Source organism: Morone saxatilis, unplaced genomic scaffold, assembly GCF_004916995.1.
Source record: "Morone saxatilis isolate NCDOM2014 unplaced genomic scaffold, NCSU_SB_2.0 Contig8, whole genome shotgun sequence".
In the NCBI taxonomy this organism is placed as follows: Eukaryota; Metazoa; Chordata; class Actinopteri; family Moronidae; genus Morone; species Morone saxatilis.
In genome coordinates, this window is record NW_023340257.1 from 22,769,946 (window position 1) to 22,796,114 (window position 26,169).

Sequence of the window (26,169 nt, forward strand, 5' to 3'; positions counted from 1 at the left end):
CTCTCTCTCTCTCTCTCTGTGAATCTTAAAAAGACACACACACAACTTAAGATAAGTCCACCCAACCCATACCTTCTTTGTAAGACCAACTTTGCATGAGAGGTTTTTCGGGTCAGTTTCTTTTCCAAGGAATACACTGTTGACTATATGCAGATCCATCCCTCTGTTCCTCTGAATAACTCCTGCCTGCTCCCTTGGGTGGTATCAGGTTGTTGTCAGTGCGGCGGTGGAAATAAATGCTTACCTCCCCTCAACATCAACACTTGCTTAGTATAGAGCTAGCTTTTTCTTTATTGGTGTTTTTTGCATAATTTGAAAAATAATCAGACTGCTAGTTGAAACTACCTGGTGTATAATAATGCAAAAATACATTGTGATTGTTACTAGAGCTAGTCATAATCTTTGTCAAATCTGTTTAATGTAAGTAGCCTTTTTAGCATTATTTTTAGCATTTCCATTGATATGGCATTAGTTGATTACCAAAACTATTGCTGATCAGTTTTCTAACAAACTAATCAAGTAACCGGCTAACCATTTCAGTACCACTTGGGAGTGTGTTGCCAAAAGCAATGTATTAAAGCAGTACACATCTGTGAGAAAAGCTAATAAAGCTTCCTGCTTCCTGCAGTCACATGGCAACATGTTTCATTTTCGACAACACAGTCCTGTCATGTGAAAATTACAGTTGGAAAGTGCTTTTGCCCAAACTGACAAGCGTAAACCACCTGTCTTTAAAAAGGTGTATTGATGCTGGTGTTGATGTCAGTGAGCATAAGTGAGTGTTAAAAAGAGAAATAGAGTTTGTGAGAGGAGTACACTTCCTGCCTGCATCAGTATTCCTCCTGCAACATCAAAACAACAGATTTTGATCTTTGAGCTCGTGAACACATAGTGCTCATAGAACTGAGCCACAGTTTCACACAAGCAACACATTAACAGTTGTTTAACACACTAAGCTTTTATCAGTTGATGCGGAATAATGTACTTGTGGGTTTTGTGATTATAGTTTGATGGAGTGACTGAGATATATGGATGGTAATTTGAGAAACAGAGGGAAAGCAGTAAAGATATTTTGTGGGTTTTTCCTCTGGCAAAGAGCTGCAGGTCTGAGCCAGTGTGTCACCTAACAGACTGGGAATTTCCTCTCTGAAAGAAAACAAGCCAGGTGGGAAAAAAACAGAGAAGTTAGTTCTTCTTATGCAAATTACACAAGTCCACAAACAGAAGAAGCACAAATACCAACTTGTGCAGATAGCACCTTTGGTTAACACATTATGTCTGGCTCTGAAGGGAAACAGACTCAAGACACATCAGCCTGCATGTCTGAGATTTATATTGATTGCATTCTGCAGCTATAATGTTGCATAGGCTACTGTACACAATGTCATATTTGTTGTTTTAATTCAGCTGCAGTGCCAGTGGGACGTCTAAAATTATTGTGAAAGGGATTAGCCAGGCTCAGCTACTCAATAGTAAGTCTTAAGTAGTGTAGAAGTGTTTGTGTTTCTCAGAGGATTTTGTTGAGACTTCAGTTATATCAGAATCTTGATCTGAACATACCTTTTAACAGTCAAAGCTGACCTCTGCTGCCAGTAGTGAGCTGCCTCTTTGGATTGTAGGAAGGTTGGGCAAGGGCAGCACATGACAGCAGCTCATAGTTACGCAACTCTTTCTCTCTTTCTGTCTTTTGTTGTATCTCATTTTGTTTCAGTTGCTCTCTTACACCCAATATTTCACACATTCACACTTTTTATCTCTCTCTCACACACACTTGCAGCGAGCATTTCAGACATTCATTTGTGGCTAATACCCAGTTTTACATAATTTTAAATATGTGTGCTAATGTTTTTGGTGTTGATTATCATTCTGGGTCCTAAAATGCTACTATAACATTTGTTTTGTAATTGTAATTGTTTATGCTCCTCAAAAGAGTAAGAAAATACAACTGAAAAACTTAACAGCAGCATGCCTTTGTCTCTGTAACTCTGGATAATCCAAATAATACGCTATAGACAGTTTGTATGTGGACAATTTCTTCAAAGCAGTTTCTGGGAAAACTGTTCACAGAGAGATCTATTTTTTTATTGCTTCAAGCTGCAAAAATTTAATTCTGTTCAGCCAATGCACTGTGCTGACTTAAGTCTTGGAGAAGAATACCTAAAATTCGGGGCAAATGCAATTAACTACCTGCATGCTTAATACAAGGGCCAAGTAGAAAGTGTATTGTAGAATTTGGGTGAACTGTTGTAATGTAATTCCAAGTTTTTATTTTAGATCTGTTTGGCTTGATTCAAGACACACACAAAAAAAGACCAGTAATGTACAACATATTTTATACATACTTACATGCACAAATAGTACATGCAGACATACACATCCCCTCTCCTTTGGCTTCTTACTCTCTTACACATGCACTCTCTCCTCCCAAAGTGCCCTTCGTCTGCATTGATTTTTGTTAAAATAATGAGACTCCATGGCACTGGAAGGTCAGGTTTCTGCTGCCACAGAGCTGTCTAAGGACGGTTTGCTGTTGCTGCCACCGTGCATCCCACAATACCACTGGCAGCATCTAAAGCAGAAGGAAACCAGAGACATGAGAATACATTATGCACACCCATCATCAAAATCATCAAAGGAGGGAACGGAGAGAGATTTTTGTGTGTAAATATAAAGAAAATCTACAGAATGTATGTGTAAGGATGTGCAACGTGTGGATCATGTTTAGGTTTACTGATGCTAACTCAACAACCAAATAAATTGCAAGTACAGTTGTGCTTGTCTCTCATTTAATTGTGAACAAATGCTGACAAGATTTTTCAAGAGAAGTTGGACAGCAGTGGTTATTTCTAATCAGTCATTATAGCACCTCTGATTACACAGACACGTACACACCAAGTTACATGTTTTCCTAGTTGTAGTCATAATCTGTTGATGGGTGTTAGCTCTGTTGTTATCAGATCCTGATGGCTGGGTGTGTGGCGTGTGTCTGCACCCAGGGAGACCCACCCCCGAGCACAATCTAATGAATGGAACATCATCTCGTCAATCATGGGCTTTGTTCTGCTCTCTCCCAGCTGTTTGAACTCAGAGACGAGGGTAATCTCAACTAAGGGATGAGGTTTTTACTTGTCAGCAGTCCTCTTTTTTTTGCCTTTTTTGTTCCGTCTTTTGCATGACGGTTCCCACTCAGTTTTGTTTTCCTCCTCTTCATTTTGTCTGTTTCCCTGGCTGTCCCTTGAAAAAAAAGAAGTCAGTATTGTTTTTCAGTTTAACTGTCGCCCTTAAGATGGTGAGAAATGGAAAAAAAGAATAACTTCTAAATCAGCATTTCCAACAGCAGCCTCAGCAGTTTTTGTCAAATAGGCATTGAAAAGAGATTAGATTTATTCAAACAAAATCTTTCACAGTGGGTTCACATTAAACTGTCTGCGCGGAGCCAGATTGATGATTTGTTGATTACAGATGTACGTCTCAGTATGACTTAAAAATGTGTCTTGCTGAAATCAGTCAGCGTCACGGTGATCGTGACCTTACCATCTAATCAAGGTTGCCAGTTTCCAAAACAATGAAAATATTACTGTTGTGGAAAAGCCCCTTCAAACTTCCCCATTTGCTCATTCTTTCACAAAAAAGGCAGAGATTTGTGTGTGAAATCTAGATTGAGTAAAAATGATTAAAGAGGAACCTACTTGAAATATAGTAAAGTTGTGGTCATTGTTTGTTTTTCTCTTCAACGGTGGCTGTGCCTGAGCAATGTCAGTTAAAATTGGACTGGTGTTGGCAACACATAAACCTCCCTTGTCAAGACAGGAATTTCACTAAATGTGATTAACAAAATCAGGCTCATTTTTAGAATTTCATGCTGTAGCATCAAAATACCTTCCAATAAAACTTGTTTTATGCCACATAACTGCTCATACAACATATTTCTACATTTTCTTTTCCCTCAATCCTTATTCCTTGTTCAACCTAGACTATCTGCAGTCCGCTATTCCTTTAGGTAATAATCTTTGTGGATTTATATATATATGGATTCTGGTTGTATGTGTAGTCATTTTTCATCTTTAAGTTGGCATCAGCTCAATTGTTCAAATGACAGGTTTAGTACTGGCTTGTGGCAAAGCCAGTCACTTTAATTAGTGGCTGCCACCCAGCCTATGGTCACATGTAAACTGCAAATGGACTTTTTTAGAATGGGATATTTTTTTTGGCCAACTGTTTATATGCTAATCGACATGTAGGTAGATGTATATACCTGTCTTTATCTTGTAATCAGCAATTTTGAGTATAATCTGCTTTCTGTCATGCAGATATGCCACCATTTTATGTCATATTATAATACATTCACCGTAAACAGAAGGCTGGTAGTGTTAGTGCAGAGTTGCCTCCTGTATACAGGAGTGCACAGATATCCCATGTAATTTCTTAGAGGCTAAGAAGTTCATGTGGGCAGCTGTTTACATGACTGCATGTCTACAGTGCAGGACATCCTACGTTTTTATCAAATAAGAGATTTTTCCTACTTCTTTTATACTCTTGGGTCAGCCTTCAAAAAAAATACGGAATGGAAATTTACTGAAAATTACAGTCCTAGTGCTATAAGATTTTTTACTTCAATTGACCAAATACTATGCCATGGGGCACAGGATATCAGAGCAAACATATTTGATGGACAGTTTACAGCACAAGCTAATAATCACTTAACTGTGTTTCAATAAAGACCAATCAGACTAAAATGCTAAATGACCACAATGTAGAAAAAAGTTAACCTAGGTTCTGAACTGAACTAGTTGACCAGGTTGCATATAAACACAAGGGATTAGATTCAGCCCAGAATCAAATGTATTAATGCTTAATAATGCACTTACATTGATTGGAGTAACTATAGAGCAAAATTACTATAGTGTATACTGTGGTCGAGACCATATTAGAATCACATTCTCCATTCGTCATGACCTCTGCGTTTCCACACCAAGACGTGTGTTCCCATTCTGTAATGCACTGTATTGTCAGAGCAAATTATCCTTTTGTTATGGCTTGCTTGGGTGCATTAAGCAGCACAGGTAAGTCGTGCATTTTTTCCAATCAGAGAATGAAAACCAACACTCAGCCTCCACCACAAATTGTCTAAACTTTTCATCTTTGTCCACCCTACTGTTGCACAGCTACAGTGTTTATCCACCCACCGCCTTGCAGAAATGAGGTCAGAGCGTTGAAAATGAGCTGCTGTTTTAGACTTAAGCCAAGCTCTGTAATTCATTGGCCCCAACAAGCCTGAGCCTTTTAGGTGATTGATCAGTCCAGTGTTTCGAGGCAAATTGATGTCGCAGTGTGGTCGAGGGGCGGCTCTCACATGATGCTGTAGAGGGCAGGCACACGGGGAGTAATGTGATCAGGGAAAGCTCCTGTGTGTCTGCTCTGCTTAATACTCTTCTGAGCTGTTTTCAAGGGAGAATGAAACAGCCATGTCACTTTGTTCACTTCAGACTAACTGGCAGAGCAAGCACGCCATTTTCCCTCATCTTGTTGAGTGTCACACTCTTTCTTCCAGTGCTAACACTGTCCTTAGTGTTTACCTAACCCATATCTGCTGCAACTAGCATCTTCTTTATCCAGTCATGTCATTCTCAGGGAAAGCTCACAACCCTCTGCTAACCACACATGCAAATGGACACCACTATGTGGCCTCCTGAGACCCTTAGAGCCACTGGTCTGACAGACTCATGCAGCACAACAAATAATGTATCAGAATCAGCAGTGGAAAAGAAAAAAAACACGAGTCATTTAGCTAATTCTCTTTTCCAGGTTGACGTACACTAAATGAGCAGGTAGAGGGCTTTTCCAAGGACACTTTGTCAGGACCCATGGGGGATCAAACCCATTGCCTGACCTTTGTGTCACAAGATGGCCTCCCCCACCATCAGGCACCCTGAATATCTTAGGTTAATTTGTCTCAACCCTGAGGCTATATTTTATGTCCAATCTCATATGAAACCATTAAGGAAATTGCAAATTTCTTGTACTCATTTTGAAGGCAGGTGGACAGCATGTACCTTAGATGATTATCTTTTATGGAATATTTAAGAGATGATTGCAATCCTGATGAAAAGCATACAACTGCTGTATTGAGAAAATTCAAACGCTTCCTCTTTCTTAATTTTTCCATCAGACGTCCTTTCAATTCAATAGGTCAGTGGTATTTTCTATTTTTATATCTCATTTCAGATTAGATTATCATATGTCCTCGTCTAATTCTGGCTGGACTGAGAGGAAATGAGCACCCTACAAAGACGTTCTTGTCCTTAGTGATCCAGCAGGGTTCTAATTTTGGCCCCCTGAGACCAGCAGCCGGCTTCTATTAGATTATAGCCACAGAGCAGATGAGACAGTAGGTGATGTATTATAGAGCATAATTGGAAAATTGCTCATGAACTTAGGGGCTCTTTGACCCAGAATAGCCATATGTTCTTCACCAACCAAAAGGGTCTTTTAATGCATTGCTGTTGATAGTCTGATGTTTGTTTCAAGCTGAGGAATGTCGTGGGAAGAATTCTTTGTCTCTTTTAACTGACTTGTTTGATGTTGAGGCTTCAGCTTAGTTGTAGAGAAAACTGTTTCTGGTAATGACATCAGGCTTGTAACTCCAAAAAACTGTAGTTAGCCTTTATTTTACTTGTGCCAGTCCCTCCAAGTTTTATTACTTTTCTGTGTAAGATGTAGTATAATAAATTACTTCTCACTTTGGTTAATAAACATTTTACCACCTTATATTGAGTGTCATAGTACATTAGCCAGTGGAGGGAATACTACTAGAAGCACCTAGGGGAAAGTTTCAGTGTTTGTATTTTCTGCTCTTTTCTCTATTTCTGTGTTGTGGTTCTACTGACTTGATGGAATTGCTTCCCAGTGGTAACATACATCATCAGACCCATTAGTGTCAGTGATGAGCCATGTAGGCTATTACATCAGCAGACTGGACCAGTCGTCTTTCTTCTTGTTCTGATTCTGACAGTCATGTGCGGCAGTTAATCAAAAATCATTCAGGGCACACAGAAAAAATGCTGTTGTACACACACACACACACACACACACACACACACACACACATATTACACAAGATTACATTTTACTTTTACTGTTGGAAGTTTTGTTGTGTCCTCAGCATTTAAGTCATTAGTATGTGTTTTTCCATGTAGCTCTCCTCTCTCTGGCAGGGGGGAGGAACTGTCTTTCTACAACAAATCAATATATCTACCCATGTTAGTGGGCCTAGTACTCGCCACAGTGGATGAAAGCTTTTACAAAGCTTTTTGTGGAGAAAGGAGATGATGCCTAACCAGCTCAGCCCAGAATCACTCAGAACAATGGTGTAATTGAAGATCATTGGGGGGAGTCCCTGCCTGTGTGGCTGTGTGGCTGTGGGCCTGGGCATCTCACTGATGTCCACTGGCCTGGAGACCCCACAGCAGAGGCCTTTTCCCCCTCGGGGATGGATGTGACCTCATTCAGCTAACTGGGCTCCAGAATACCCCCGCCCCCCAACCATCCTACATGCGTACACAAATGGTCACACACCACATTTGTGTGTTTTTTCTGTTTTTCACAGTGGCTGTGGTCCCTCTGTATGGTCAGCTCACATCATGACTCACAGAACATTGCCCTCTTCTTAAAGGGCAGTTTGACCCATAACGTGCTTTGTAAAGGTCTGATAAAGGCGGAGTGGAATGGTGGGGAGGATATGCAAAATGCATCTACGTGTTAGGAAAAAGTAAAAAGTGGGAAGGTACTGATTACGTTAGAAAGATTAGATAGAGTAGTTGCTTGACAGAAAATCACAATTATAAGTGTTTAAGTTATTAACATACACTGGTTACAATTTATAAGATGAAAAGATCTACTGCTTTATATCCTTGTACATTGAATATCTACTCCTAAGTCTTGTGGTGTTGGGCATTTTTTACATTCTTTTTGACATTATATAGCCTTTTACAATTATTTGATTAACCAAAAAATAATCCATAAAATGTATCAACAATTAAAATAATAATTTCTTGTATCTCCAATTTGAAACAGTTTTATCTCATTGTTCTTGTAGATATGCTCATGCCTTGCATTTACTGAACAGTGAAAGAGAGAGATTAATATCAGCAAAAGATGATTGGTGGAGGGTTTTTTCCCCTCTCTCCCATCAGCCAGTGTTGCACACAGCACCATGGGTCGATGGATCAGTGGGCCGCCCACTCTCTACTCCTACAGCTCAGTTTGCGCCTCCTCATTTTGGCCTCCTGCCTAGTCTATTTGCAGCATCCCCATCTCAGATTTGTCTTTTCTTTGTATCCTTTCAATGCAGATATCAGGGATGTCACACAGAAACAATAAGACTAAGACCATGTTGTTCACACAGCCACTGGGTGTACAAAACAATGGTCAGCTCAACAGAATCAAACAAAGCACATTGACCCTGGTCAAAAAGGATAATTTGGATCATGTGCAGCCCAAAAAAGCAGAAGGATACTGTTTTCTCTCCTCCCTTGAGAGAGATCCCTCTTCTCTATTGATTAGAGAGAAGACGGAAAGCTACTGAATGCAATACTCCATGCAAGACAAGGTCATGTAAAGGCTTAGAACCCTCAAATGGATTACACACTGCCCTTTGACTGTAAGGACTGTGACAACAAAAGTAAAATGTTTGAGTTCTGATTATTTGGCTGATTGTTACTTTCTGTAACATATGATTGCACACCATGTCCAGTCGGCAGAAAACTGCTTTTAAATTCTCAAGACAAGCCTAAAAGCCTTTTTTGGGGTAAAAAACATTTTATGGGTTAAACAATCAATAACTCCAATTTCTCCTGTCTGCAGATGGCAGGTTACACCATATGCCCCGTTCTGTTGGAGCAGATGTCCCCAGCTCAATGGCTCCTCTGACCGGAGAACGCAAGTCCTCTGCCCCCATCCACTCCAGCCAGCCAGTCCTCTTCACCTTTGATGTGCCTGTGCACCACACACACCATAGCTCCCTGTCCAACAGTGCACCCCAGGACTACCTCCTCCTCCACCAGTGCATGAGCAGGAAGACAGAGAGTGCACGGTAAAGGTCACAACACTCAGGCGTCCTGTGTCAGTTTCCTGTTATCCGTTAATGCAGGTCAACATACAGGTTTACAGCGCTTCCTCAGTTAAGAAGCCCCTAAGGGTTAGAACTACTGTTATGGGGGGAAATTTATCCAACTGCTTTGTGTGTACTGTACATGTGTGTGCATGTGTGTGTGTGTGTGATAAAGCATTGTAGAAAGATTATAAGTGCTTTAATTGAGGAAGTGCCAGTCATTAATAACGATATTAGACTGAAGTGCATATTCTAAAACTAGACAGTCTAAAATAAGTAATAGATCATCTTGAAGAAATGTTTCTGTGTGTATGGCAGATAATCCTAATTTCAGAAGCCTGAGAAAATATTAAAAAAAACGTTTTTTGTATACTATAATTTCATTTGATTTTAAAATGATAAAATACCACAGGTTATTCGACTAAATGGATTTAAACTTCTATTACAAAGTATATCATTCTGTTAAAAATGATAATTATTTAAAGATAAATAATAATTATTTTTATCAGATGTAAATGTCTGTTTTTGATTAATCCAGTGTATTAAATTCCAGAAAAAATAATGGTATTTTATCACATTAATGTCAAAATATATAAAAAATAGCCTATATTTCCAGAAAAGCAGATGTGTTAAAACAATTAGTCGATCAATCATTGAAACATTGAAACAACAAAATAAGCACAAGTCAAGAGATGTTGATACTTGTCGAGTAACTGTATGCACTGGACATGCACACCTCTCTCGGCTATATGCTGAGCCAGAGAACAAAAGAACCAAGTGTTTATATTAAATGCACTCCTGAGTTTTCCATTAACATTCACCTCACCTCCTGCTGCCATCATGCCTGCTTCCAAGAATCAAAAGGCAGCTTTAATAATGATGCCATTCAGCAGATAGCCGGCACAGTAGATGATCAATGAGCTTGAGGCTGCAATTCATCACTCCTATAGGTTTAGACTAGCACAGGGTAGAACTGCCCTCTCAGCCACACGATTTGCACATAAATCTGCTGTGTTGGACCTCTGTGAAGCCCAGGAAATCAAACCTCACAATCCATCTCATCAGCTTTATGCAGAGATTTCTGTCACTCCCTTACTAGCTTCTGCTCTGTGGGTCTGCTAATTAAGACAGGCATCTGGTGGTGGGGTATGATTCACGTCAGAATGAAACTCTACTGGTCTGATGACCAGTGGTATGAATTAATCTATGTAAGAAGGCCCCATGCAGCCACCATGATGGAAGGCAGGGTGATGAACACAATTATTGATTGATGATTTAAATCCTGAGGAGACAGAAGAAGAATTGATGGAACACAGCGTGCCATCTGACATGAAAAAGAAATGAAGTCAGAGAGAGCAAAATGTTATGTCAATATTAATTGTATTACGTTGATACATTGCTAATTTAAAATTCTTACATTTATAATCAAGATTGAACATAACCATTAAAAACCTGCAGAATGGCGAACACAAATGCATAAGAGAGAGAGAGAGAGAGAGATTAGTACAGACATAAAGAAACGACTCACTGAGGATATCTTATCTTTGCATTGACCAGCTAAGTCGGACCATTGGTCAGCTAACTGGCTAGAAATGTCTAAGCTGTAGGGCTGCTCCAGTTGGCACTCAAGGTCAAGCCCTACAAAGGAGCCAGAATAAATGAGGCATGTCCCTAGGGTGCCTAACTGAGGCTGAGAAACTGTGGGAAAGTCATAGCATTCTCCCTCTTAACATGGATATCCTCTCCCTGTCAACATGGCCTGTAAACAAATCAGCTTTTCAAGGAAATAAAAAAAATCAAATGCATATGCTATTGCAGCATAAAGGTGCTCAGGCACTGATGTCTAGGTGTGTTTTTTAAATGTGTGTTGAGACCTATAGGGGTAAAGCTTCCCCAGTAGAGCTGCAGTGCCATCTAGTGACTGTTTGGATAATTACACGTAAATTTGCATTAAATGCTATTGAAAGATAATTATGATTGCTGTGTTTGTGATAGACTAGCATTAGGTGCATTAATGTAGACACTGCGGGGACATTAAAGATTTAATCTGTGTATGTCTTTGTCCATGTTGCAGGAGTGCCAGTTTCTCCCAGGCCACACGAAGCAATCTGTTTGTAGGGAGCGACTCTGCAGTGCAGAAACTCTCCCATGGCTTTTCTCACTGTCTGAATGGCATGGGTGCTCAGTTGCACGGCTTCTACAGCCTGCCCAAGCCAGGAAAACACCAGTTACCAATGCATGATGACTCCTCCCAGGAGGCTTGTTACGTGCTTCCGCGGGGTTACAGCTCTGAGGCACCGGCTCACAGCAGTCTAGGTGAGCCTGAGCTGGAGAATGAAGAGGTTTACACCTTCAAAACGCCCTGCAACACCCTCGCCACCATGCACAGCAATGAGCGTCCAACTGACAATTACGACCTTCCGACGCCACCTGGCTCCTTCTATCAGATCCCCCGGACGTTTGATAAGAATCACAATGCCTTGACGCCCTCCAGCTCTGAGTCCTCTTGTGCTCCTCCTCCCAGGCCCCCTAAACCTAGCCATGGGTCAGAGGGGCAGTGGGGGAGTCCCCAATCAGTAGGAAGCCAGAACGGAGAGTTGACGTCTGCAGTGTCAGTTATCCCACGGAGGAATACTCTTCCTGCTGTCGAGAACATCAGGCTGCACCGAGGTACACTGAATGCAATACGTTCCTTGTGAACACTGCTCGTTTCTTTAAACACAACCTCTGTTGAGTCATACAGATCTTTTGAAATTGTGCATTTCACCTGTTTCCTGTTTTTCAAATGTAAGTCTGACTTGATCAGTCCATTCTCTTGTGGTATTGCAGTGACTTTGCGTTTCCTCTCTCCCCCTCCCTTCTCTCACTCTTTCCCTCTTCCTCTATCTCTCATTTTACTGATTTAACACGAGCAGCTGAGCAGAAACAAACGGGCCAGTCTAGCAGACACTGTTCTGTTGAGACGCTAATGAAATTCAAGCCATACAGCCTGCTCCAGAATGCCTCGTTCCAGGCTGATAAGCAATAAAAAAAACACTTGCAGACACAATGCACTGCCTCTTATTATGCTGTGTTCTCTGATTTGCCAAGCCCATGCTCAGGCCTCATATAGCTAGTGACAAGAACTGACCTGTGACCCTTGTTAGTGAGGCTACAGGCTGTTCACACACCTGTGCTGAAAAGACTAATTATAACTCAGTGAAGCATTTAATAAAATGTCACTCGAGTTCTGTTTGTTTCATTAAAAACATGACTTTACTCCTTGAAATGTCAGGCATTTTTGTCTAAATTGGCCTCTATTGCATTGATTATTCTGTTGTTGTGTTTGACTTATGTAGGTTTGGCGTTGTACTATTTCACTTAAGGAGCACTTTTTACCTTTTAGGGTTCATGGCAGTGGTAAATATTGATCTCTCTCCACAGGTTCCTCCTTTGAAACTAACAGCCATCACCGTCCCATCCATTTCAATAACTCAGGCCAGTCTGTGGAGTCTGTCAATGATGGGTTCAGCTCCTACCTGGTGAGTCACTCTCTCCATTTAACTGCACTCCTTCCTCAGACAGATACTGTCAGTGCGAAATCATAAACTGCAGAGATAGAAAATGCATTTCTACTATATTTACTCCAACTGAGTGTTGCAGTTTTTCTGCAATATTGAGCCCAGCGAGTTTAAGAGAGTCATGTGCCCTCTGTCTCGCTTGACACTAGAGAACCAAAGCCCCTCTGACTCGCTCAGACAGCGGAAACTCAGATGACAACTATGTGCCCATGAATCCTGGCTCCTCGCCACTCAGCGCTGCCCAGGCTGACAGTCCTAAGAATATCTACATCCCTATGAGCCCTGGGCCACATCACTTTGATTTCCCAGGATTCTCTGCAACATTACCTGCCCGTAAGGGGAGCAGCGCCTCCCTGTGTCACCGGCCCAGCCGTCTCAGTGATGTCACACCACCACCCATCAACCGCAACCTCAAACCTAACAGGAAATGTGAGTGTTTGACAGCAAAGTTATCACTGATCTAAAAGCATGGGTTTTCATGTATTTTTAATTGCCATTTTTGGCTTCAAATCAGCTCCAAAGTCTGCATTGTTAATTGTTTTTACAAAGACAGTGACTTTTGTTGACAGTGTCTGCTCTTGTTTTCCACAGCGAAGCCAACACCTCTTGATTTGAAGAACAATGGGATCATTGATGAGCTGCCATTTAAGAGTCCAGTCACCATGTCCTGGAAACGGCCCATGTGAGTCTCATATAAATCATTCAAGCTAGGTCACCCAAGGCTACTCACAAACACATATACACACACAGTTTGATGGTACAGATTGGTGCTGTATTTTGTTTCTGCCTGCAGTCAGAAGGTAGAAGGTAGAAACACTCACAGTCCTGTCTGCTTTGCTTCAGGCCTGCTATGAACTCCATGTCCTCCCAGCATTGTCGACCCATCTCTACACAAAGCATCACCAGCACGGACTCTGGAGACAGCGAGGAGAATTATGTGGCTATGGTTAGTCCTAATAGCTGGAGGGGAGATCAGAGAGCACATTGTGTTCTTTGTTTTAATGATCTACTTGTTTGCATGCTACACTTACTCAGTGAACCCTGTGTGAGTGACACCTCCCTCCTGTCCCCATTAGCAGAACCCAGCGTCTACCTCCCCAGCCGTGAGTGGCACCAGCAGCCCGGCCCCTAGGAAGTGTGGCAATGTGGACTACCTAGCACTGGACTTCCAGCCTGGGTCACCCAGCCCACACAGAAAAGTAAACAGATGATTTTGTAGACTTAATTTGTAATAGCATTTGTTCTCACTTCTACCACAGTGTAGTCTGTCCTCAGGCCAAAATCTCACTGCTGCCTTATTTGTCATTCCACAGCCCTCTACATCCTCTGTGACTTCTGATGAGAAGGTGGACTATGTGCAAGTCGACAAGGAGAAGACCCAAGCACTGCAAAGCACCATGCAAGAGTGGACCGATGTGCGGCAGTCTACTGAACCTGCCAAAGGGGTCAAGTCCTGACACTGACTTGTACCAAAAAGTGACAAAAAAACTCAAGTCCAAGTCCAAGTCAAGCATCTCCAGTGTCATGTTTCTATCATTACTATTAATACTGGTTGGGCTTGTTTAAGACTGAAATATTTGGACAAAAAGCCATAACCTATCTTGCCTGTTCTCTGTGATGATTTTTACTGCAGTGCACTGCTAACACGCAGGATATCCGGCCATACAGATGAAGCGCCCTGCCAAAGCTCTTCATGCAGACTGTTATAATACTGTATGGACAATTGATTATGTGTATGAAAATATCATCCTTACTCATCAATCCATCCTTTATAAATTGCAAGCTGTCCCACTTGCCCCCTCTGCAACAGTCAGACCTTTTTTGCGTCTAGCAAGTACTTTACCCAATGCTGTTAAAAGAGTAGCAGAGGCTAACTGGTCGATAACCATATTAATATACTGTAAGAGTATGCTCACTGATCTCAGGAATGCCAAGATGCACTCCAATTTTGGCATGCAGGCAGACTCTCTCTTTTCACTTCAATCTATCACTTGTGCTGAGTCTTGCAGAAGCAGTGAAGAGATTATTTTCACTGCAGGCTATCATTTCAGCTTAGCAGTGCATGTCTGGTAAGAGGGGAGTAAAAAAAAAAAAAACAGCCTTACAAATGCGTAAAGGCCCATGTCAGAAGCCCTAATGATAACTGTACATGGCTGTTGCCTCGGTTTCAATTAAGTATGAGCCCAAACCATATTCAAAAGCTGTCAGGCTGGATGGCAGGCCAATTATTTCAATGCAGGTACAAAGTCAGTAACGTCCAAATCTACAGAATGAAGAAAACAAGACAGGCGAGAAGAAGAGGCATCTTGTATGCTTGTATGGTTTGACTTTAATGGTCAATTTACTTCAGGTAATAATCTAATACATTTCATGGTAAATGTGCACTGACCAAGAAAATGATTGAGTTGGAGGAATTAAAAATAAAGCAGGTGTACTTTCCAAGGAGTTCAGATATCTTCCCTCTTTCTGTCTCTCTCCCTCTCCCTCTTTTTCTCCCTCTATCTCTCTAGAGACCATAAATACAAGCTAAGTAGAAGGAGAATAGCATATTTATGTTTTCTGGAATTCAACCATTCAGTTCTTCGGTCTTTGATATGCGACACACTACAGCTATGTCTCTGAAGAGTAATTGTTTCCTGTATGTAAATTATTAATAGAATGACATATTTGCAGCGCATCTTGTTGACTGTTAGAAATTTGATGCACTTGTCTGAGACAAAAAGTGCACTGCAGTAATGTAACATTGTCCTTTTCTTGCAAAGGCAACCTGCCACAATGAAGATTTGCCAGTGATCAGAGTCACTTAAAAATAGTTGAGGAAAGAATGTTTTTTTAATTTCCTGAAACTCTTCTATTTGTTTAATTTGCCTTATATTTTCATTTGATTTTAGACTGTAAATTTGGCCTTTCATTATTTACAATATTATTCAAGTGGTAGCCATATTGTATTTAGGACAACTGAATGATCAGTTTCTAGTTCAACTTAAGTCCAGTATTTCATTGTGGGCTGGAACCACTGAAGGGTGAATCCCTATTTGATCTTAAGATGAATAGTGTGGCCATGCAGTGCTAGATGGTATTATTGATTATTTCATTAAGATTTACTTCTTAATGTTTTTCTACCATTTTTACTGCTTTTTGTATTCTTTTTATCATTATTTTCTACTGATAAGTGTAAGCAAGTGATATTCACAAGAACGGGGTCAGGCTAAATCAAATTTGTTACAGTGTGTATTTTATTCGTTTTTAAATTCCCATATTTTATGATCTATACATGAAATGGGGAGGCTGGCAGTTTGAGTTGCACTGGCAAAGCCCTTCCCGGGTGAACTGTGATTCACAAAGAAAGAGAGAGGAAAGAAAAGACTGAAGAAAAGCCTGTCTCCCCGTCAGTCTCTGAAGTGAAATGGATGTGTAATTTATTATCTAGAGAGACCTGTTGTAAGCAGAAGAGCTGTGTATGTGTTGTGGTAGATTGTGAGTTGTAGTATGTTAAATGACAGCCTGACTGGGCGAGATTGAAAACACTGCTCAGATCTACTGTCAGACTGTCACTGGGTTGACGTACTGTACTAGTAGAGATCATTTTTTAACCACTGTTATTGCTACTACTGTAAAGCATTTGCAGATTGCTTGTGTGTTAATTTATTAATTTATTGTGCGTTTTGCAGTTGATAATTGTAAAAAAGAAAAAAAAAACAATAACAACAACAACCAAACAAGGAAACATTCTCTCTACTAACATTGATGTATGCAAAGTGTCTTGATTTTGTGAAGCAATATGACAAACGATGCCAGTGTGATGGTAATGTGGTACAGTTCATTTGGGATACACACGAATACAAGACTTTGTTATTCCTGTATTATGGTAGACTTAAACTGTGGACATAGAATAAATCAAGAAGTGAAAGAATGGTGCTAAGGTTCCTCTTTTAAATATAAACCAAAACACTGTTTTCTGGCAGATACATACCATTACTCATCTTTCACCCACACATTCTTAATTGGTGCAGTAATGCAAAGAAGTTGAATGTCTGCTGCCCCCTGTTGTGTAGGACAGCAGCTGCATCCTTCGGTCTAGTGTACGTATTAGATGATAATTTACTGTTACTCTAGTTGAGGGTTACCCTTGTATGGGTTTTCAAAAGCTGGTACCCATACCAGTGATTTAAGTCAGTATTTATGGCTGTAAATCTTTTTGTACTAAAAGCTTACAAATATGCATTGCCATATGCCTCCCTCATAACTTCAGTCTTACACAGGAAAGTGACTAAAACTGCATTTTTACTTAAAAATTGGAAAATGATACATTTATTATATACTAACTTATAAATAAATAAGTGTAGAAATAAGAATATGTTTCTTCAGAATCTCTTGTTTTTGTGATGTTTTTCCAGTAATCACAAATGAGTAATATTCCATTTCCTGAATAATAAAAATGATTAATCAGTTAAACATGTCTTAGTAAACCAAGACGCTAATGACAGTTTAGATGACTCACTGACTAGTAAAGGCAGCTAAAAAAATAATGAAAAGACTATTTCTTTACTCTAAAACCTCTTGCAGGGTGAACTCTCTTTCTCATGGATATCAGTGATGCTGGCCAGTGTACGCATAAAGGCCAAAACTGAACCCCATATATAATTGGTCTGCTCCTGCTATGGGCAGCATCTCTTATTTTTAACAATTCTTGTGATGCATAAGGAGCTCCTTCTAAATGTGTATGGCTCCTTAAGGAATATGTGGATTTGTGCAGTAACAGGTTTGTAAATCTTTGAAAATGTTAATCAGTATCTGTGGATTTGAACTTGTTTTCCAGTCAGACTCCTGTCAGACTTTTTCTATGAAAATATAAGATCCACTGGGTATGTAGAAGTTCTGCAGGATTCTTCATTTACATACAATAGCATTTCTACAATCCAGAGATGTTAGATTTTTAAACTCCTGTGAAGGGTGATCAAATGATTGCTGAACATGAAGCACAAATGACTAAAACTTGATTTCTTTTCTCAGTTATTTACCAGCAGAGTATTCTGCAGTAGTCCTGCTATAAATAATTGATTGAAGGTGTTCTTATGATGCAGGCTGTTTTTAAAGCAACATCCCCATGTGTTTATGATGAGGATGACAAACTCTTTTGGACTAAGCAGAGCCTAAGTACCACCAAGTAACAAAACAGTCAGTGAGGGACTAACTTAACACCAAATATGTCTCTATAAACATAACAGTGTCTATAACAGTTAACTGAACAGTTCATTTCCTATCATCTATGACAGAGGATACCTGGAGCCTGTTAACAAGCACACTACCAAAGGCTTTTCTACAATTATTATTATTGTTATTATTATTATACTTTTTAGTTATTTTTTAATGGGCAGGAAGGAAAGTCAGTTTTCTCTTTGCTCTTTCTGTGTAGACTGTGTATATTCTCCCCATGTGTTTGTGGGGGTTTTCTGGCTTCAGTTTCCTTCTGCTTTACAAAAACATGCATCCTGTTTCTGTGAATGTCAGTATGATTGTCTGTCTGTGGTTGTAACCCTTAGTACTGACATCCAGTATTCATCTTCATCTACTAAAGGGTGAGACTGCAACCACCTTTGACACACAACTTCAGATTAGTAGGTGATGAATAAGTAAAAGTATTTCACAATGATTTACGCAGAGAGGGAATAGACAAAACCAACTAAATTCACTTTAACTATATTTTAGTGTGAATGGTAAGTAGCCTAAATTTTCTCCTCCTTTTTAGATGTTAATGAACATTTTAAGCCAACAGTCAACAGCTGTATTAAACAGATGTAAATCAAAAAAGAAGTGACTTGCATGATTTCAGGTACACCAGCCCCTTCAGTTTCCAAAAAAATGGGGCAAATGAGTGTTCATTGTTTTAATGTGTTGCTTGACTTGCATGCTGACTAGGCAAACATATGGCTTAGCAGACAGAGACAGTAAGAGGTTTACTGACCTGCAACTTGCAAATAGTCCTCATTGTATTTTGCCATTATTTAGGCTATTTGCATTCTTATTGTTCATTTCTTAATGTAAGAATCTTATAAAGTTGTGGAATCTTAGTTAATACTTTATTACAACCGAAAGGAAGCTTTCTTAGTTGACAGTTTGACTGTCCACCCTTGGGATTAATTCTATTTGTAGGCTATATCTAATGTTGTATTGACACCCTGTCACCAACGTTTTAAAATGACTTTCAATGCAACTTATGGAGGTAGTAATAAAGGTTATAGTGTAGTTAATTATTGTGATATTATTCTGGAAACCATAAGCACCAAATGTTATTCAGTATGACTTTCTAAAGTAGAGGAGAGCTTTGAAGGGTCTAATCTATACACCACAATATCAATTGAAAGATCACAGACACCATCACAAGATCTCTTAAACCATAAGGCTATTAGCCTATAAATCTGCACCTGCTTTATCGAATACCTCTAACTGCAAATGCAACGTTAGTGTCATATTTAACAAACATTCAAAGGATCCTCCCCTCTCCTGCCACGGTCCATACCTTTCAGGACAGTTCACCCTTCAGTCCACCAGAGTGTGCATTTGGACCCCGCTACATCCATATGCGTGTATCATGTCAAAAGAGGAATGTTCATACAATGAGGGTCTGTGTATTGTAGTTCCGCTATTGCCTCGGTGCACCACACGGACAAACGATTGTCAATGGACTATGTGAGACGGATTTCAATCGGTTTATGCAACGGCTTCCTGCGCTTCGGCTGCGTGGTTTTTGACTTGTAATTTGCCACCAGATCCCTTTTATCCGGATGGAAAGAGAAAGACAGAGAGAACGGACTAATTTCCAAACAAAAATGCCGTGAGTCTTGAAGTTTAGACGATTAGAAGATTCTGCTATTTTGGCGACCAATCGCTCACTTTGAATTTATAGTTGGAAGTCGTACTCTTTTCTGACTATTTAATAAGTATGGCACATTTGAGATAAAGTAAGCCGACGGTGTGCCAGGGATCTAGGCTACCCATCGATGAAACTGAAGTTGTGCGTGCTATGGTTGTGAATCATCCAAGGGATTCATATTGAATATAATTTATCTGTGAGCAGAGGTCGAGTCGTTAAGCAAGAGCGGATTCATTCCAGCTGTGAGTCTTGTGCGAGTCTTTCATGTTTGTAAATCATTTCAGTTTTAATTATAAGCTGACATAGTAACACCCCTGAGGAAGAAATCACTAACACAATTCTGTAACATTGGGACTTTTGAATGCCTCTGGAACATAGTCTGAGTTTATGCTGACCTAATCTTACTTTATAGGCAAGAGTTTTTTAATCTTCCAACCTTATCACTATAACATTTCCACCAGTTTGAAGAGATCGTTGTGCACCATATCTTTAAACACATATTATCGGCTACATCGTCTCTTTCTTAAGTGACTTTGTGCGTGCAGTGTAGTATTTTTCTTTCCACATGGGATCATAGCTGAGTGCATACGTCTTGTGTTCTTCCATGTCCGTACTGTGGTCCATTATAAGCTCAGTGGACCTCAGTCTCGATAAACTTGTCGGGGACCTGCGGGCATGGGAGAAGCGACCCCTGCTCAGTCTGCTGCAGGGCCATTCGTACCCATGTTGGGTGTCGGTTTAGGAAATATGCCCGGTGGGGTCGGCAATGGCCCGGTAGTCGCCACCTCCAGAGGCTCCGCGGTGCCACAGCTACACAACGCCATTGTGGAGCGTTTGCGCGCCCGCATAGAGCTGTGCAGGAGGCACCACTCCACCTGCGAGAACCGCTACCAGAGGGGTCAGGCCGAGACCTCGGACCGGGAGCACGAGAGTACGCTTCACCTGCTCAACATAGTCCAACAAGGGCCTGGGAACCGAAAGGCAAAGGGCAGCCGGGGTTCGAACCAGCAACCCCCAGAGTACAGCAGGGCCAACGGAGAGCAAAAGGGCTCAGAGGGCGAACAGAAGATTTCCACGCGCATAGCGGTGAGTGTTATCATAAAGATGAAAATGATGACTATGGTAAAGCTTGATGATGACACGATGGTGGGTATGATTACCATGGTGGTGGTGGTGGTGGTGACGGTGGTTATAATTGTATGGCTGCTGTTACTTGTGATGATGAAGCAAACGGTTAAAGTTCTACACAAACTTAAGATAACAAAGGGTAACCTGGTATATGAGCAATGTGTCAGTCTGCTGCAGGTGAGAGAGCAGTTACTTCAGTGATAATGTTTTTACAGAACTACTCAAAAATGACTTTGCTGTGGCTTGATTAACAAACAGTTAAGCCTCTGTCCATCCTTACAAGACAACCAAATTCAGACCAAATGGCACAACAGTCAGGAAATGTTTTAAACTGGCAGTTATAAAAAAAAAAAAACTCTGATTCCTCATTTTGCTGATTAAAGGGGCCCCTGTAGTAGATGGGATGATACAGGATCACAAAGCTTGTTTGCAAAGCAATCCATTCAGAGGAAATGGTTTTTGGGGTCATCGGGCCATGGTGATATTTTGCATTTACAGCAAACCATGTCAGCATCTCTACTGTGCAGCTGATCCAAACAGAGGGATGCAGATGCATTCTGTGGCTTGTTTAACCCATTTAATATGCACCGTTATCTAATTTTGCAGATAATTCAGTTTCCTTGTGTGTGTATGTGTCGAATTAGATGCTACCTGTCACTGAACAGGGTTTCTCTAAGGAAGTTTCAGGGGTCTTTTCTCTAGTAAATAGCTGTATGACCTTAATTTTAGGAGTTTCGAGGCTCATTTTGTAGATTTTAAGAATCTACATAGTAAATTATATTGAGAAAGGACAGTATAGTTGGGATGTTCCCCCAATAACAGAGCCTTGCAAAGAACATAGCACAGGGAAACTTAACTGTGAAACACAGCAGGGCTTTCTGTGTGCCTGCTATTGCTGATAGGACTGACTTCCTGTATGGCATCTGTTAAGGACACAGCCAGTGAGATGTGAGATTTATTTTGTTGTTTTCTTTCATTGGGCATGAGGGAGTTCAGAATCAAGACTATGAATTATTTCCCAAGCAGCGTTTCAATATAGTGTCAACAGGGTGAAAGCTTGCAGATGGTCCTGCTCTAGATTTGCTTGAGATGTTGGATGGAAAAATAAACAATGTAATATTTTTTTCCAGTAAAGCCATAAAAGGGCAGTGATGATTGTCCTGTCAGTTCATTTATTGTCATCGCTGGAATTGGGCACGGGATCGCCTGTACTACATGTCATGCAATTGTATTAGCTTATGCCTTTATCAAGACTTTCACATAGGAGAAAAGTAGATTTTCCATGATTTATAGTGCTAATATAAAGTGCAGTACAGCCGTGGAACATGATGGGAGGCAAGACTCAACAACATCATGGATTATACTGACTGTCTAAAACAGGTCAGGGGACATCATTATCATGTACTGTTTCATTTTTACTGATGTTGACTCTGGAGTAGCGTGTTCTACATAAAACTGATGAGTGCAGCAAGATGGTGAGGAGGAAATGAAGTCCTGGCGCACATGTTTTTATCAACCCTGAGGTTAATATGTTTTTCACAACTCATGATGATTGGATGGAACAGAACAGCAGCCACTGCAGAAATCCCCCTTAATGCATTTATACTGTATCCCTCCACCATTAATGCTGCAGAGAGTTCTTTCTTGAATGTATTCAAATTGAGTAAAGTGTATAATAATACTGGGAAATCAACTTAAGAAACCTTAAAAAACTAAACTTATAAGATGTATTTCATGAATAATCTCTGGCTATAAAAAGTGTACAGCTTGTGTTTCAAATATTTCCTGGGGTGCAGTAATAGTTCACCATACTACATTCTTCTGAATTAAAAAGTAAGGCCTCCACAATGGCCACATCTGTGCATGTTATTGACTGTTCACATTGGAATTTGCGATGGAAATGTACACCAAGTGAGGGGCAAACAACACAATGGATTATGACTGGCTGGGAGTGCAGAGTGAGCAGCACTTAACAACGGTGCTCATTGAGACCAGATTAACAAAGGATATTCTTTTAGATGAAATTGGAGAAATGGGGAAGAAGAGATGAGAGCTTACTTATCCAACAACTCAGAAAATGATTTTCCATAATGCTTGCATGAACTCATAGCAAGCTTTTGGGATAGTCATATTTTAGATGTTTTTTTCCAACCAGTTTTTCATTCTTTTCCCTCTTACCTGTATCAGTAAATGCATTCAGCACAGAAATAGGTCAGAGAAGAGCTTACAAAACATTAGTCCTGTATTACAATGTACAGACATTCAGTTTCATCAGATCGGGATCCAGCAACCATCTCACATTGTCTATCAACGATATAGAAAGTGAGTACACAAACTAAAGGCTTAACAAACAGTGATACGGCCTTGCTGTACGTAGCATGCCATGCGTTGTCATGCCCTATTATCATGCGTTTAACAAATGGCTCACTAAGCACCTTCTTGAAAGATGTGCTGGCCATGAAACTGTTTGAAGCACAAGGCCCCCATATAAATGTTTAGAGCCACTGAATACATTTCCTGCACATGTTTACTTTAAGTCAAACAGGCCTTGAAAAAGCAGTAGGAGAGGGATGCCTGGTGATTAACAGTCCTGTGTGCACTGGGAGGATTTTGTTATTTCCCAGTCTTGTTCTAGTGACAGATCTGAGAACTACAGGTCTAGAGCAGCAGGCGCTCAGAGAAAGTGCTCTGTATGCTGATGTATTTGCTTGTTGTGTTTGCCCACTTGTGACTCTTTGTGTCCACCACACAGCTTTAGCTCTCTTTAAAAGCTGGAGCGTGAGGCTTTCTGGTCATCTAGTGGTCTAAAACACAAACCACAAAACCGCAACATCCCCAGTTTGAATCTGGCTGAAGAAATTTGTATTTATGTCATCCTACTCTCTTGCCCCTTATGCTTCCTGTCACAATGCCAAAATACTCTTTAATCTTTGTGTTAATCTGACACAATTTCAGCACCTTGGACAAAACATAAAAATTTACAAATGCTGTCGGTTGCACTTTTGATTTTGATGACAGATGTTCCCAACTTGGGGTCAGGACCCACACAAAAGGATTGCTAGATAAATCTGAGGGGCTGCAAGATTAGGAATTGGAAAAGATTAGGAAAGGAGAAAATCTGCTTCACAAAATTATGTTTACTTTTTCAGACTTTGCTCAAATTTAGCCTGTTTTTCATTTGGGAGTTCTTTGATACTTTCATCTTCCGGGCGTGATTACAATGAAACAAGGAAAGAAAATAACTCTTACCATTAATTTGATGAACAGGTAGACTATAAAATGGTACTGAGGAGTCACGGGTTGACACTGTATCATTTTAAAGGATCACAACCAAAAAGTCTGCAAACCAGTACCTTATGGTGTCTGTTCCTGTACAACACTGCCAGTGTACTATCCAGCACACTATAAACCATAATAGTCAATTCTATAGCTAAATACTTCTTTGTCCTGTCGGAGTCAAATACATTCTGGTAAAATTTAAGTTTATGTTTTACAAAATAAAACTGGAACTGAAATCATATTGCGATTTAAAGGTTCAAAAGTATTTGTCCCCTCATATAATCTTTGTGTGACACCTTGTTGTATTTACATTTCTAGTACATTTTGTTCAACATGACATGAATGTTGACAATGAAACGGAACACAAATATTAATTCATTGTCACTGAGGTACCCACTGACCAGTGGATTGACAGCTTACTTAAATGGAGAAAAGACATTCATTTTACTCTTGTGGTCATGTATGATGGATGAAGAGTGTGTGAGTGTGGGGTGGGGTGTGCACTGTAAGTGCTTCCTGGCATACCCTGTTTGGCTGTTGAAATGCCTGAATCAGAGCTGCTGGTGGTCTGATCTCAGCCTGGCTCGGCTGTGATGTGAAACAATTAGCCCAGGTCCATGGGGGCCACCCACAGTGAAGCCCACAGCTTTACCCAACCCTATGGATGCAGCAAGGATCCATGTTCATCCCACAGATCACTTCCATGTTGTCATGGGAAGGCTGAAGTTTTTCTTTTAGGAGTAGCTGGTTGTTAGTTGGCCTGAATGCTGAATTACTTTAAGTCCCCTTTAGTGAGAAATGAAATCGCTGCGGGTGCTGTTTATTGACAGCACGACTACACTGTAAGCCTGATGTGATTAAGCTTGTCTCATTGTGTAGACTGTAGCTGTGAGATGAGTCGAGCATCTCATAGTGCTCTGATTAAAAGACATTAAGATAGGCCTCCATATACTGTAGTAAAGCCATCTGTTAATCTCCTCCTTCTATTTAGGATTAGTGCTCATTCCAAAATATGTTTTAAACACAATCCACAATCCAATTCTACTTATGCATAGTGCAGTTTTTTTGTGTGGAATATGTATTTAAAATGTCCTCTAGTGTTTGAATGTGAGTTTTTATAAAAAATATACCTAAATTTAGAATGTAATAAATTTCACAGTGTTCTGTTTTCATTGTGATCAGCTATATGTTTATTACGATAGTTTGACCCTAACTGTATGAGAGTAATACTTATTTGTACTAATGCTGCAGATTTATCAGATTGAAAGATTTGGGTAGTTATAGATTTTGGATTAATAAAACTGCATTATCCCCTATTCACGATCCACCATATATTTCATGTAATAAAATGATACGCAGTGGCATAATAGTAAAGTACGCTCTGGAATGTGATTGAAATTATAGTCTTTTGATAAAATTTGTCCAAGAGATTTCAGATTCACTTCAGGCAGTAACATGCATCCAAGGTGGATATTATGACTTCGCCATCCATAAATTCTTGTGTTGTGTCTTCTGATTGACACCACATAAACCCAAGGAATCATCATGACTTTTTATTTCAGTACACATTACAGTGGCTTTTTACTGATGCACATCAGCCAAAACTTGGGGCCATGTAACAATAAGTTCTGGACATTCCACAGTCATATCCGAGGGCAGTTCATACATTTTTAGCACCAACTCGATCTACGTAAGCATGGCTTGTCTTTAAGGATGGGGGAAGTGGTAGGTTAATATCACACACAAGGCTAGTAATGTGGCTTGTCAATTTCCAGGAAATTACTGCCTCTGGAGGACATTTGTTTGGACAGCATGTTGATTCTGACTTAGTTAATAGCTACTGTATCATCTTCTGGCTAAATCGTGCATGAAATGAATGTCTCTATTCCTCAGTAAACATGGTTTTATGATAACATCAGTGTACATGCATTCTAAACAACTTAGCTACACATACATTTTGTGATCATGATTGCTATGTCCTCGAGGGAGAGCGGGGTACAAGCTCAAACAAGCATCTCTTTTGGTCGCCAACCCAGACACCAGATTTTTAAGTGGCACAGAGTTCACTGATAACTGACGTTTTTCAGAGGAGCTTTATTTTTCAATCCCTTTGAGTTAATGACTGCATTGACTAAAGACTTTATAGGGACTTTATTTTCAATCTTATAAACTGCAGCTTTTAATATTATCCAATGTCATGATGGCATAAGTCAGGATCC

The 26,169-nt window shown here is 40.2% G+C and overlaps 2 protein-coding genes across 2 annotated transcripts in view; both read left to right on the top strand.

Annotated features, from left to right (window-relative positions):
* Positions 1-16,566, top strand: part of gab2 (GRB2-associated binding protein 2) — a 33,983-nt gene extending 17,417 nt beyond the window's left edge. Inside the window, exons 3-10 of the mRNA XM_035680423.1 lie at positions 8,863-9,091; positions 11,184-11,779; positions 12,533-12,630; positions 12,819-13,098; positions 13,261-13,351; positions 13,513-13,615; positions 13,746-13,868; positions 13,983-16,566. Coding sequence (XP_035536316.1) covers positions 8,863-9,091; positions 11,184-11,779; positions 12,533-12,630; positions 12,819-13,098; positions 13,261-13,351; positions 13,513-13,615; positions 13,746-13,868; positions 13,983-14,126 — 1,664 coding nt within the window. The 3' untranslated portion in view covers positions 14,127-16,566. The remainder of the gene's footprint in view (positions 1-8,862; positions 9,092-11,183; positions 11,780-12,532; positions 12,631-12,818; positions 13,099-13,260; positions 13,352-13,512; positions 13,616-13,745; positions 13,869-13,982) is intronic.
* Positions 16,567-19,288: 2,722 nt separating this feature from the next.
* zmp:0000001236 (mastermind-like protein 2) overlaps positions 19,289-26,169 on the top strand; it is a 36,601-nt gene continuing 29,720 nt past the window's right edge. Inside the window, exon 1 of the mRNA XM_035680274.1 lies at positions 19,289-20,629. Coding sequence (XP_035536167.1) covers positions 20,219-20,629 — 411 coding nt within the window. The 5' untranslated portion in view covers positions 19,289-20,218. The remainder of the gene's footprint in view (positions 20,630-26,169) is intronic.